At 36.6% G+C, this 15766-nt stretch overlaps 1 protein-coding gene across 2 annotated transcripts in view; it reads left to right on the top strand.

Moving 5' to 3' along the window:
• The window catches only part of NCAM2 (neural cell adhesion molecule 2), a gene marked incomplete at its 3' end in the record, with an annotated part of 413596 nt that overhangs the window by 249214 nt on the left and 148616 nt on the right, over nucleotides 1–15766 (top strand). For both annotated transcript variants that reach the window (XM_081085928.1, XM_081085929.1), the window contains exons 3-5: nucleotides 387–593; nucleotides 2778–2921; nucleotides 11032–11169. In XM_081085928.1, coding sequence (XP_080942054.1) covers nucleotides 387–593; nucleotides 2778–2921; nucleotides 11032–11169 — 489 coding nt within the window. The remainder of the gene's footprint in view (nucleotides 1–386; nucleotides 594–2777; nucleotides 2922–11031; nucleotides 11170–15766) is intronic.

Below are 15766 nucleotides of genomic sequence, written 5' to 3'. Positions count from 1 at the left end.
TCATGATTCTGCTCAGATATATCTGTCAATAATATATTTCTGACTGAGTGGCCAAGGCAGTTTTATAATGTACTTTAGTGAAAATCCATAGATTACTATGGTAAGTATTCAATTATCATAGCTTACATGTTATGCCTGATGTTTCCTAACTTTTGGGTTTTGCTTACTCAAATGGGATTGAATCTTCAACATTGGATAAATAAGAGAACATGTGTTCTAACATTTGTGTTTATTTTCAATTTGGTAAGATTTTCAGATTTCCAGTCTTTCCCTATTTAACTTTTTTTCAAAATTGTTAAAAACTGTTACATAATAAATAAATGCCAATGCAAAAACAAACACTTGAATCATATTCTCAAACATTTCTTTTCCATGATTCTTTGCAGCAATTGGTGAGCCTGAGAGTATAGACTGGTATAATCCTCAAGGAGAGAAGATAATTTCAACACAGAGGGTGATGGTACAAAAGGAGGGTGTCAGGTCACGATTAACCATCTACAATGCAAATATAGAAGATGCAGGGATCTATCGTTGTCAAGCAACAGATGCCAAAGGCCAGACACAAGAAGCTACAGTTGTTTTGGAAATTTACCGTAAGTCGTGTATTTATTAGTTGATTAAAGTTGTGGTTAAAAACTAAACACAGAATAAAGTGTGTTTAATAAAAACTAATAGGCATCAAGGACTATTGGAGTAGGCAGTGTTCTTTAGACCTTTACAGATGGCTGCTTATTCTATTTTACCACACTGCAACTCTAAAATAGAATAAATAAAAGGAATTAGTTAATCATAAACATATAGATGGAGACAATTATGTCGGTGAAATAATATAAATGAAAATGTTTACATTTTCTCAGGCCAATGTGAAAGCAGTGACCAGTCTGGAATGAGAACGGGGGAAGAGTCAGTGAACAGGAGTAGACAGAGGAAAAGCTGAAAGCTCATCCAGTGGAGACGGGATATCTAGCCGGCTTCTGCACCACCAGGCCTCTTGTTAACAAGCATCTCCATGCGCACACTTCATTTTATGATTTGAAATCCATCACTTCTTTTCCTCTTCTCACTCTTAGGAATCATTACCCTCATTAAGAACACAGTTGACTCTCTGGGTTCGAAACCAGGCTGCATCACTTCATTTAGTGGTCTTAAGCAATCACCTAACCCATCTGTCTTTAGTTTCTTCACCTATAAAATGGGTATAATAATAGTACCTACCTTATACATAGATTTTTTTTTTTGAGGGCTATATTAATATTACATAAAGAACGTAGAACAATGCCTTACAATTAATATGTGGTAGTTAGCATTTCTACCAGTGAAAAAATTATAAAGATTTTTGAATACTAGCTAATAAGGCATCTCTTCTTAGAACTTTGTTTTTTATTATTCCAGGAAAAGGATTTTTTTAAAAAAGCCAAAGTATATCCCCAGCATGGCTTCCTCTTTGATGAGCAGGGGGATCGTTGGCACATTGCCGCCCTTGTTTTGGCCTCTCCCCCTCCCCCATTAGTTTCTGAGCTCATATTTGGAAAGATTTTTTCTTTTTTTTAAATCTTTATTGTTGAAAGTATTACACAAGTCCTCCTTTTTCCCCCATTAACCTCTTTCAGCCCGCTCCCACCCCCCCCCAAGGTCCTTACTACTCCATTTTCTGTGTCCACAGGTTATGCACATATGCATACAAATAAGAAATAGTTTTCTTTCTTTATATGTTGCAAAGGAAGATCCCCAATATTTTATTTGTGAAAATAAAGAAATCTATTATGTTTTCCTTAGCAAGAACACTCAATTACTTTTGTGAACATTTCTCATCAAGCATACATAGCCTGTTCATTCACTAGTTGGCCACATTTATTGGATGTCTTCGACATGGCAGACAATATTCTGAGTTCTAGAGACTCAATAATGATTAAAACAGCAGATGTCACCAACCACTAGGTGCTGATATTTTAGTAAGTAAGCTTTGAAAAAATGCATAGATGCTACTATCCATGCTATAGGACAGTGAGAGTGGGAAGGAAGATGGCTTTTTTAAAATAAGCCAGTCAATGAAGGAAAAATACCACATGATCTCACTCATTCATGGATAATAGAGACCATTATAAACTTTTGAACAATAATAGATACAGAGGCAGAGCTGCCTCAAACAGATTGTCAAACTGCAGCGGGAAGGCCGGGGAGGGTTGGGGGACAGGAGGTAGGGGGGTAAGAGATCAACTAAAGGACTTGTATGCATGCATATAAGCATAACCAGTGGACATAAGACATTGGGGGGTAGGGGAGGCTAGGGGACTGTCTAGGGCGGGGAGATAAAATGGACAGATATGTAATACCCTTTGTAATACTTTAAGCAATAAATTAAAAAAATAAATAAAATAAAATAAAATAAAAATTAAAAAAAATCTTTGGAGGTCAGGCAGGCAGAAATGGGAAGGAATTTAAGACGTGCAAATGTGGACTGTTGAAGGAATTGAAAAGATGACAATTTACCTGGAGCACAGAGCACAGGAAGAGAGAGAAATTGGGATCAGAGTTGTGGGACAGACTTCAGTTCATACAAGACCTGGGGTAGGACTTTAAGGACTTCAGAATTTCTTCTCAGCGATTCAGGAAGAAGTTACCAGGCAGAGGAGTCATATGATCTGATTTAATGTTTTCCAGGATCCTGTTTTGATAAATTATTTCATTATCACATCAATCAACACAGATTTTGGAACAGGTTATTGAGAGAAATAAGCGATAATACTTTTATGGTTTGTTTTGCTTTTTTTATACAGAAAAGCTCATTTTCAGAGAAGTGGTATCACCTCAAGAATTCAAACAGGGAGAAGATGCAGAAGTGGTTTGCCGAGTTAGCAGCTCGCCTGCACCTGCCGTCAGCTGGTTGTACCATAACGAGGAAGTCACCGCTATTTCCGACAGTTAGTATTTTGGTAACTCCCTACGTTATATGTTCTAATATTGCCACATTTTCAAAAACTGAATCTACCTGACCAAATATAGAAGTTGGAATTTTTTTAAATATATTTTTATTGATTTCAGAGAGGAAGGGAAAGGGAGAGAGAGATAGAAACATCAATGATGAGAGAGAATCATTGATTGGCTGCCTCCTACAGGCCCCCTACTGGGGATTGAGCCCACAATCCAGACATGTGCCCTTGACCGGCATGGAAACTGGGACCCTTAAGTCTGTAGGCCAACTCTCTATCCCAGCCATGGGCAAACTACGGCCTGCGGGCCGGATCCGGCCCATTTGAAATGAATAAAACTAAAAAAAAAAAAAGACCGTACCCTTTTATGTAATGATGTTTACTTTGAATTTATATTAGTTCACACAATCACTCCATCCATGCTTTTGTTTCGGCCCTCCGGTCCAGTTTAAGAACCCATTGTGGCCCTCAAGTCAAAAAGTTTGCCCACCCCTGCTCTATCCACTGAGTAAAACTGGCTAGGGCATAGAAGTTGGAATTTGTGACCCTAAGTGTCAATTGACTATTTTGAGAACCTTAAAGTTGTATATCAAGGGTGGGCAAACTATGGACCTCAGGAAAATTCAGCCCTTTTCTGTTTTTGTAAGGTGTTATAAGAGTACAAATAAGCTTAATAGTTACATATCATATACTAGAGGCCTGGTGCACAAAATCTGTGCACTTGGGGAGGGGGTCCCTCAGCCCAGCCTGTGCACTCACAGTCTGGGAGCCCTAAGGGGATGTCCAACTGCCAGAGATGGGAGAGGCTGCTGTGGAGGTGGGAGAGACTCTCACCAGCCATGAGCCTGGCTTCTGGCTGAGCAGCGCTCCCCCTGTGAAAGCACGCTGACCACCAGAGGGCAGCTCCTGCATTGAGTGTCTGCCCCCTGGTGGTCAGTGCACATCATTGTGACCAGTCGTTCTGCCATTTGGTCAATTTGCATATTAGGCTTTTATTATATTGGACTAGAAGCCTGGTGCACGGATTTGTGAACTGGTGGAGTCCCTTGGCTTGGCCTGTGGGGATCAGGCCGAAACCAGCTCTCTAACATCTCCTAAGGGGTCCCGAATTGGAGAGGGTGGTTTTCGGGTGTGCACCCTGGAATCAGGTTTCCTCCTCTCTGGTTCCGTGTGCATCACCCGAGAACCACCACTGCCAAGTAACTGCAGCTTGGCAGTTCCTGCATTGAGCATCTGTCACCCTGGTAGTCAGTACGCATCATAGCTACCCGTCGGACGGTTGCGTAGGCTTTTATATATATAGATGGCTGTTTTGAGCAGCTATGACACAGGTGGTTTGATCTACAAAGCCTGCTATAGTTATCTTCAAGAGATTTACAGAAGAGGTTGCTGGCCCCTGCTCTATTCAAGAAAAAAAATTACATGCCAACAGTACAAGGATACTAAGTAAATTAAGGAATTAATCCAGATGCATTCAAATTCTACATATTATCATTCAAACATGATTCCATGGGCTCATTATACTTAAATTGAAAGTAACATCTATATGAATCCTGTTTATTATTCTGGCACTGTTCTTTCAAAGCCACCTACGTGTTTTAAATATTATGGTAAGATGCATATGGATAATAGGAAGAAAAGTACATGCATTCAAATTGTCTTTAAGATTTTGATTCAGACTGAGCTAAAAATCTAGATTAATACGACATCTGATATTGAAAGCATAATTTGCTTACATTATGCTGCTTTACCACTGTGCGTTGGGAGCATTTTCAATTTAGAATAGTTTTCAATGCCACCTGCATTTCAGAGAGATACAAAATAATAGAATCTTTTAAAATACTTTCCCTCTTGGATTATTTTGTTTTGTGATTCTGAGATTTGAACTTTTACAACATGAAAGAAAGCTGAATATCTGTTTTTGAAAATAAACAGAGAATGTATCATAATTATTTATTAATCTTTTCTTTAATTTTGAAAAAAATTGGACTTTAATATTTTAAAAAACCTGACTAAAACTCTTATATTATAATGTTAGTGAAAATAATACTTTATTTCCTCTTATTTTATTTTAGGATAACTGCTTCAGATTTTATTAACAAGCTACATGCATAAATTAGGCAATATATTTTCAGCTTTTTGCCTCTCAATAATAAAGAAAAGGTAGTTCTTTTATGACAATTATTATTTTTTTTAAAATATATTTTATTGATTTTTTACAGAGAGGAAGGGAGAGAGATAGAGAGTTAGAAACATTGATGAGAGAGAAACATCGATCAGCTGCCTCCTGCACATCTCCCACCGGGAATGTGCCCGCAACCCAGGTACATGCCCCTGACCGGAATCGAACCCGGGACCCCTCAGTCCGCAGGCCGACGCTCTATCCACTGAGCCAAACAGGTTTTGGCCTTTTATGACAATTAAATGACAATGTCTAAACATTTTCAGATTGCCTAATTGGGGGATTCAAGTGTGCATCTGGTTTATTGTAAACCTTCATTATAAAAGGTATTTGAAATAAATTGCACTTTTTAAAAGATGCATAGAACAAAAGCCTTGAAGCAATGACTGATAGGCAAGTGTAATGTGATGGAGGAGTGATACCTCTAGGTTAAAGCTTACAGCTTTTTTCTGGATTCCAGGATGGAATGATGAGAAGCTTGGATTCCTTTATGGCAAAACTCTTTATTTATTTATTTATTTTTTTTGCCCTAAAGCATAGAACAACTTTTCTAACTGGTCTGTACCTCATTCAGATTCTTCATCTGTAAACCCTGGGCTATTATATCTACTTTAAATAAGACACTAGGCATATAATAAATATTTGTTAAATGAACAATCAAAATATTTGTCACTATATTCATTTTTCAATAAATAATATTTTTTTCTCATTCCTTCTCCTTGATGTTTTAAATCTTGGGAATCAATTTTACCAAAATAATATGCGTTCATATTATATAAAAAAATCAGAATATCCAATGTGGATGAAGTTATTAAACTAGATTTAAAAATGAAATGTAACCCTGAATTGCATGGTAGGAAAATTTTTTTTAAAGAAAAAGGACGTAATGTTGCTTTCACTGGAGGACATAAAGGCTGTAGATGAATTGTGAGGAAGGAAATACTTTTCTAGCCTCTTAATATCAGAGGAACATTTATTATCCAGCAATGTGTATGTTTATAATGAATTTTCAAGAAGTAATATTCTTGCCCTAACTGGTTTGGCTCAGTGGATGGAGCGTCAGCCTGCGGACTGAAGGGTCCCAGGTTCGATTCCGGTCAAGGGCATGTACCTTGGTTGTGGCACCTCCCCAGTGGGGGGGTGTGCAGAGGCAGCTGATCAATGTTTCTAACTCTCTATCCCTCTTCTTTCCTCTCTGTAAAAAATCAATAAAATATATTTTAAAAAAAGAAATAATATTCTCCATCTGGTTATACCTCACGTGGTCTCTTTATTAAAGTGACTGAAATAAGATTAGGCTCACAACTATGAAAAGAACAGGTATGGGGATTTAGAATAATGTAGTGTGCCCAGGTAACTTCCTGGAGCCTTCGTGCGGTACAGGAGTAAAGTCTAGAGTCTCCAGATGAAACCATGAAGACTTGGAAATGTCCATCTCCTTAGCTGTGCTATTGGTATGAGGTGTGTGGCAAATGCTCAGAGTTAAAATTCCAATGGAATATTTAAAGTGGAGTTTTCCATGTTATTTGTTGAAAGGAGATTCATATGCTAAAGAATCCAAGCATGTAGGGAATAAAGGTGACATTTTTGTTATAAAAGTTTAATATCCTGACAATCATTGTCATTCTAATAGAGTAAAAGAATTAGATTATCTGGTTTAAGGTTTTCAATGATCTAGATTTAACTAAGTATTTTATTATAGCATAATTAATGCAGATTCTGCAATATATTATTGAGGGAAATAAGCAACAACTCCTTTATCTTTGTTTTACAGAAAAACTGGGCTATTGCTGATGCCCATTCAACCTCAGTCAGTTTGAATATTATCTCTGAAACTTTCTAAATGTTTTGATTATTGCCTAACAAAGTGCCCTTTCTGCATCATAAACTACCGATAAAATCATACTGTTCAATAAAACGTTTATGTATTTTACTTCCAGTATAAGATTCATTCAACAGTTATTGAACACCTAGTCTTCAAAAATTAGTATGCGACATCATGGTTATTGATGGTTAACAAGGTAAATAAGTTCACTGGCTTCAAAATACTAATAATTGGTAGAAAAAAAATAGATAATTCAGTGAAAACAAGGTATGCTGCTCTCTATGATAAGTAAAGTGCAATGACAGAGGATGATAAAAACAAAACAAAACACCTAAACTAGTTAAAGCAGAGAAGGGTTTCCAAGCTGCCTGCAGAGAGAGATGTGACCTGTAAGTACGAACAGGTAAAAAGTGGTGGAGAGAACAGCACGTGCAGTGGTCCAGCGGTGAAAGACAGCATGAACGGAACTTTCCAGAAACTAGAATATGTTCACTACATATTCTAGAATTTATAAATAAGTACAACTAGAATACATATACTAATAAGGTTAAGGTATTATTTGTTAATGAAGGGCTAATAAGAAAGGAATCTGGAAAGGTTATGCCAAATCAACACAGCCTTGACATATTGGCTAAGGAATTTGGAATTTTTCCAAAGGGGACATCACTGAAGGATTTAAATCAAGGCAGTGACATGAGCTGACATATATTTGAGAAGGTTATTAGTGATTCAGTGAGGGAAATGAATTGGCTTGGAGTCAAGGAAAAACTAGGTTCTGAGAACAATTCAAATCCGAATGAAATAACTGCTGATGGGAGGAGATTGAGACTAAGAATGATAAAGGGAGGTGTAATAGGACTTGGGATTTGATTGATATGCAGACTGAGGGAAATGGAGAAGTCAAGGTGGATATAAGACATTTCACTTGGGCAAATAGTTCCATGACTTATATTTACCTTGGGCAATTAGTTCAATGTAAAGACATTTGAAGACAGAGCTGGGGAGTACCATATGATAAATTTCAGGTGGTGGTAGTGAGCTAAATTTTAAAAATGGTGAGATTGAAGTACTTACAAATCTACTCAGTAGGTACATCTGATAGGATGTTAAATAGTTCTGGAATTAACATATGGTCTTGTCCAGTGGTCGGCAAACCTCGGGTCACAAGCCACATGCGGCTCTTTGGCCCCTTGAGGGTGGCTCTTCCACAAAATACCACGTGTGGGCTCGCAAGTACAGTGCGATTAAAACTTCGTGGCCCATGAGCAGAAGTCGGTTTTTGGAAAGGAGATAGACGAAACAAGTATACAAGATGAGTGTGGATGGGAAAGTTGGAAGGGGTCGACCTCAGCGAACGTACCTCAATCAGATGGAGGACGTTTTTAGCAAAGGCCAGCTTAGGAGTACCCTAGTTCAGTTAATAACACTGTACCTACCTATATAGTTTAAGTTTAAAAAAGTTGGCTCGCAAAAGAAATTTCAGTCATTGTACTGTTGATATTTGGCTCTGTTGACTAATGAGTTTGCCGACCACTGGTCTAGTCTGAAGAAAAGGTGAGTCTCAAAATATAGATGGTAACTGAGGTCAGATGAGTAGATGAGACAAGCCATCAATGGCTGTGGGATGAAAAGTAAAGAGGACTTAGTAAAGAATCTGCTTAAAGAATCACAAAACAGATACCTTATTGGGTATTATCTCATTTCATTTAATACTTATAGCAATAATGTAAATTTCAGTTTCTGTATTATTGAGAAAAATCAGTTAATTTCTAACAGTTATTACTTCTAATATCCATAGTTAATGTGTGATTGACTGAAGCAATGCTTTCCTCAAATGTTTCTGCAAACACATAGTAATGATCTACTTTGGTTTAATAGCTTGGTGACACCATTGAATAGAAACTTTATACACATAGTAACAATTTGACATCCAATTTTCATGTAGTTTGCTTTCTGGATGGAAAAATTTTCTGTAATTAAACATATACAGTAGTATGTATTCATTCAGATTTAGAAGATAATAACTAGTTTCCTAATATTCTAAGTTTTGTCTCAGACAGTAGAAATGATCTATGAAGTGGCCATTTGAAATAAAATTTTTCAGTTGGAAGGAACATTGACTTATTTCCATTGAAATATGTATTACGTAGATTCTAACTCTTCTTTCTCTTTCTAAAACAAGCATTGCTTTTCTCACGAAAATGATGCTGTCCCTTACTATTTTTCTCAATAAAATCAAATCATTCAGTAACATTATAGTTAAAAGATTATATTTTAATAAGTTAGAATATATAGTAATAATATCACACTGATCTAGGAATGATTAGTACATTCTCTCTAAATTTGAACTTTTTTTACTTATAATTGCTTTTCATTTTAATATCCAGCCACATGCTTGAATCGAGGATCTGTTACTTGACTTTCAAGCATTATGAATTTTTAGGAGTTCTGAGTTACTGTGTTATTCTTTAAAATTTCTTGCAGATTGACTTTCTTTCTCTCTAATATTTCTTTTGATGAGAATATTCACCAGGGGAAAACATCTACATAAGTGATTTTTTTCTCTCTTCTTGGAGTCAACATAAGAAATAAACATTATTTCTTCTCCTGGCCTGAAAGTCTTGTGTCTGTAGCTTTATAATCAATATTGATTTTCTCTGAGGGAGCCTCTGAACCAAAACATTTCTGTTTTATATTAATTACCTCTTGCTTACCTGCTTCAATGATCTCCTATAGTCTGATCACTGCCCTATTTGTAATTATATATCCCAAACTTCTCCTCTTGCACTAAGGATTTGCTATGGCAAATGAACCCCAAATCTGAGTTGAATCCTAAATCACCTAATACTATAGCTGTTTATTTCTCACTCATGCAAATCCAGGTGGCATCAGGGGTATATTCAGTAACTGATGCATCTATTCAGGAATCCCATCCAGGGCTGATTCCTGATTGGATGCATTACTTTACCCTTTTCTCATGTGGCTTCCATGTTTACCTTAATTTCCTAATCAAGCCATCAGGAAGGGGAAGATCAGATACCATTGGAATAGCCCCAAAAATGTAACCTTTAAGAGTTTAACAGGCAATATCCTAGAGGCATACACCTTAAAATAATAGCATATCTACTTTTCCAAGAGACCCCATGATGTTTTAATGTATCTCTCTTATTCACCAAGGTATCTCAATTATATTACCAGCAAATGAATGATGTTAATTATATCTATATATGCATTAACTAATGGAATTTAGGTTATTGCTACTACAGGTTTCAAAGTAGGACTAGATGTCATAACACTCTTAAATTGATAAGAAGGGACAAGGTCTTAACACTGCAACAAAACTGTGATGATTAAAAACTGAAGCCAGAGATGGAAAGTACTATCAGGCTGAGATGCTGCTAATGATAGCCAGATTATTTTAAGCAATCACTAGTGCATGCTTTATAGTAGCTTATTTTTACATGAATGCATGAGCACACAATACACATATAAAGGAACCTTAAAATAATATTAATGAAGTCTAATCTATTCATTCCTAAAATGGATTATCTTGCATTTAGAAAAAAAGAAAAGCCTTCAAGTAAATTCAAGATATGACCATTTTACATGTCCTCTATGTGACTTGAATATTATTATATCATTTAGCAGCCTCCTCAGGGTCTGCAAAATTATTCCTTTAATTATTGCGTGAGGAAGGATATTCAATCAATTTTCTAACTGTTTTCCATACCCAAGTTGCTTCATACAGTATTTGCAGTCGGAACGTTTTCATTTTTGCAATATCTAATCTGCCCACATTGTTCTTTTGTGGATCATTTCTGCATTCAGAGTACCAAGGGGAAAATAATAGCCTAACCATTTTATGTAGAAATAAAATCTTTAATGTATTTTAGAGGAAAGGTGTAACAAGTCAGTGTGGAGTGGAAAAATTGAAGTCACAAAATTACATTTTACTTTCAAATTTGGATTTGTTTGTTGATGAAATGTTCGAGAGTGTCAGACAAGTGCCATATTTTTAACTCTTGGCAATTTGGAGCAAACTGGACTCTGCCTTCAATTACTGATATAATTTCCTCCCTTTGCTTACTTTCCAGATCGGTTCGCCATGTTAGCCAACAATAATCTGCAGATTCTCAACATCAATAAAAGTGATGAAGGTATATATAGATGTGAAGGAAGAGTGGAGGCTAGGGGTGAAATTGACTTCCGTGATATCATCGTTATTGTAAATGGTAAGCAGAGAATAATTTGTACATATTTTATTTGCTTTGTTTTAGCAAAATGTTTATTAAAAAGGCTACCATGTAAACTCAATGCTCAAGAATTCTCTAATCAACTTCTGTGCGGAGAGGAAATATTCTCACCTCAATGATAGCATCTGGTATATGTATTATATCCTTAAGGACAGGATCCACGACTTATTTAACATCATCACCCCTCTCCTAAAATATCTCTGAGAAGATAGTTGCCTTTGCTGACACTGTAGTTGTTGAAAGAATTCCAAATGAGACATCCTTAAGTATTATACTTTATTTTATTTTGATATTACATGAAATACTTGTTGCTGTTCCTTATAGTAATCCATTTGATAGTCTTTGCAGGCTTTCTCAAATTGAATAACTGAATCTATAAGCTTACCCTTTCAAGTAATAATGGACCTTAAAAACTAAATTTCTGGCATTATGATGGCATCCCCTTCATCCAAAATTGGCATTCCCTGCCTGCATTACTGTGACATTCTCTGAGAACAACAGATATATTTATGTTATAATACATGTAATCTAATCTCTTATCAAGGCATGGCCATTGTATTTCTTTCACATCTCAAATATACTCTTGTCTCTGTAACCATGCCTTTTAACAGCTCTGCCTTTTCCATTTTTTCCCCTTGAATTGATACAAATTGTTTTCTCTACTCTCGGTCTCACAGTTCCAACTTCTTCTCCATCAAACCTTTCAACCCTTAAAATTTGCATGAGGTTCTCATTATCTTCAAGACAAAAATCAAAGCCACTTTTCTTGGCAAAGGAAGTTTTTTATGGTCCAGTCTCTTCTCCCTAAGCTTTGAGCCATGAACAACCTATGGGTCAGCCATATGGCAATACTCGTAGTAACTACATAAATGCACTTTTATGTTTTTCTTTTTCTTTAAAATACCAAGTAAATAATAATTATAATCACAGGATTCTATAAGAATAATATAAACTATTATTTTTATAACAGACAAGATATGAATTAAAGAGTTAGCTACTTCCTAAGGATTAGGGAAGAGATAGGGGAAAATAAATGTACCTACTTCCATATCTTCTCCCCGAGTTATCTCTCTGGTTTCTTAAAGAGACTGAGAACCCTAGACTTTTCATATAGATCTAAAAGAGTTACTTGGTCTGTCCTTTCCTGTAACCAAGGTAATTTAACCACTATATTATGCTCAAAGAGAAAGAAAATATTGACTCGCTGCCATTTTTTTATCCTTCTCTATAATTAAATGGACTTTGTGAATAGCAATAGAATGGAATGGTACATGTGGTGTTGTAAATGGAATTCAGGCAAGGCTGGTAGAAACTACACATGCTCCTGGGGGGACCAAAGCACTAGCCTTTCGAGGAGATCTAGCTTTATAGGCCGTTTTTAGGCATGCAGCCTGGAAAGACTATTTATTAAGAGTACCTCAGACTGTAATGGTCTTGACCTTCAATATAACAGGAATAGTTCAGTGCATGAAGATAGGTTTAAATATAGAGTTGTGTATATGTATCTATATCTATAAGTACCTCTAATCTCTTTCTCTTTTTATTATACACTAGAGCAGGGGTGGGCAAACTTTTTGACTCGAGGGCCACAATGGGGTCTTAAACTGGACCGGAGGGCCAGAACAAAAGCATGGATGGAGTGTTTGTGTGAACTAATATAAATTCAAAGTAAACATCATTACATAAAAGGGTACAGTCTTTTTTTTTTTTTTTAGTTTTATTCATTTCAAACAGGCCGGATCCAGCCCGTGGGCCGTAGTTTGCCCACGGCTGCACTAGAGGCCCAATGCACAAAATTCGTGCAAGAGTAGGCCTTCCTTCCCCTGGCTTCTGGCACCGGCTTCCCTCTGGCACCCGGGACCCAGGCTTCCCTCACAGAGGAAGACCCTACCCACTTGCCACAGCCCATGGTCAGTGACCTGGGCCTCCCTCTTTGGGGTGATCATGGAGCCCCCAATTGATTGCCCTGCCAGCCTGTGACCTGGGCCTCTCTCTGCGGGGCGATGGCCGGGCCCCTGACCAATCGCATCGCACCTGCCTTGGCTGGCCTGGCACCACTGGGTGTCATAGCATGGTCCCAGATGGTTGTCCAGATAGCCATTCCACTGTTTGGCCATTTGGTCGATTTGCATATTACACTTTTATTATATAGAATAATAAATAGAACTGACTTACAGTAGCTTTACCAACAGTAGCTATTCAGTTTGTTTATTATTGCCTTAATTATTGTTGTTATTCATTAATTCTTGTCTACTGTGCTTTGTTTTCAAAAGAATTGAAGGTGGCATATATAAGTGTATTTTGTCATGGGCAAATCCTTGTGCTCAATATTCTCTTATAAAAATGGGGATTATAATTTTAGTTTCTATATATAAAGTTTTTAAGTGCCAAGTTTAAGATATGTAAATATTTGCTACTAATATGGTACACATTTATGTAAAAGTTAAATTATGAACATCTTTTTTACACTAAAACATTAACTTGAGTCTGATATTAAGAAGGAAATACATTTGGCAGACATAGCATGTTAACCACTTGTATCCATTTTGTGATTATAATTTCTGTTTTAATACATTTGTAACATGTTCTAATCTGTTTCCATAGATTACCTGTGTTAGTGTATTTACGATTACATTTATTTTGAAGGGAGGGTTAGTCAGGTATGAGTCCATCCAATTGACAAATTTGGATCATCAAGCCTTTCCTGGTCTCCATTCAATCTGGAGTTAGTTCCATAGGTTTATTTTTTATTATTCTAAGGTTCACATGAGATAAACACTGGGATGTGTTCTTTAAAGTTACTCAGATCAAACATGTAGGTTATGTTCTTTTTGTCTTCGACACCCTGACCCTCCCCAAAGCAAAACATTCTCCTCCCACATCCCACTTTCCTCCAACAGAATCAACTAGAGGAGAACCTCATCTGATTTCTTGCTTGAACATCGCTTTATCTCCGGTTCTAATTAGTCTCATTTTCCCTTTATAACCACAGGCTCTCATGCCTTAGAATTCTTGGAACCTCTTTTTTTTCAAAATAACACTTTTAATAAAATCAACCATCGATTTATTTCTCTTCTGGATGAAGCAGTTGGACCCTGCCAAGGGACGGCATTGACTCGTGCCCCCAGACGTGTGCTTTCCCTCACATGCTGCCTTTACTTCAGCAGAAAATGATTCCGCTCCAGTTTTATTGACTCTCCTGCTAACTGGCTCCTTTTAAATCTTGAGCTCTCCTTAATCAGATTCCTGTATTTTTCTTTCTTATACAAACTCTTGAATATGTTGCACTGAAAAGTTTGAGGCTGCAAAAATAACAATATTGCAAAAGCAAGACCTTTATCCACATTACCTTATTTTTCTTGTTACATAATTTGACTCATTCTATGTCCTTCTTCCCAATTTACATCGCAAGTCTTCTCTCTTATTGCATCTGATGTGGGTTTTTTGTTGTTGTTGCTGCTAAAAATGGGACTATATTATTCTCTATTACATGATTAATATGAAAATCTCAGGATCGACAATATAAACAACAGTATGGCCTGTTATATTCTATGTCTAATTACACATCATTGTTACAATTTAAAACAGTTTCATTTAGGTTTACAGAGTATATACATGCCTATTTAACTAATAATAGCTGCTGATCTTTACTGAACCCTCATTTTGTAACAGAAGGGTTGACTTCGGGTGGTGGGCACAAAATGCAGTATACATATGATGCATCATAATATTGTACACTTGAAACCTATATAATCGTATTAACACATGTCACCCCAATACAATTAATTAAAATAATAATTAAAAAATAAAACAATAAAAAAGTGAACCACTAGAATTGCAACTGATTTTTATCCTAAGTGATTTGGACTACATGCTGGAACTTTTTGGTGACTCCCCTACTCCCTCAGGTAGACTGAAGTCCAACCAAATGTTCAATCCGGTTCACTGTTTCTTCATATTTACTATTTCTTTGCCAAATCCTGGCCCTGGAAGACACGCTGCTCTTTCTCCTACTGTTTGCTCTTTGCATACGTTCCTTCACATTTTCTTTATTCTAATATGTACTCCATTTTTTTCAATAATTACCTGAAAGATATCCTTGCTAACCTCTGTAGCACCAGCAAACTAAATGTTAAGTTTTTTAAATACCCTCTATGGCTTGCTGTATTTCTCAATGCCTGTGCATAGTTTTTCACAAATATGTATCCTCCTACGTCACTGCTTATTGCCATATGACGTATGCTGCTACCTGTGGGAGGAGCATGCCTCTCACCCAATTGATGATGTGACTTGCTCTGGCCAATGGCATGTAAGCGAGCACAGTATACACTGTGGCTGCAATCAAGCTGTGAGAAGTATCTCTTGCTTTTGAACATATATATCTCTATCTATCTATCTATCTATCTATCTATCTATCTATCTATCTATATGTATGTATTGCTGAGGATGGAATATATGAGTAAAGAATGTGTGAGGATATGAATAAATTAACCGGTACCTCTGGTTGAAAATTTGAGAGAAATCTTGCCACATGAATTTAATGTTTTATTTCTAATTACCTAGCATTCCTAATCTG

The sequence above is a fragment of the Myotis nattereri genome (assembly GCF_964212035.1).
Source record: "Myotis nattereri genome assembly, chromosome: 3".
Taxonomy (NCBI): Eukaryota; Metazoa; Chordata; class Mammalia; order Chiroptera; family Vespertilionidae; genus Myotis; species Myotis nattereri.
Note: the sequence above shows the minus strand (reverse complement) of the source record. Positions and strands in the feature narration are given on the sequence as shown.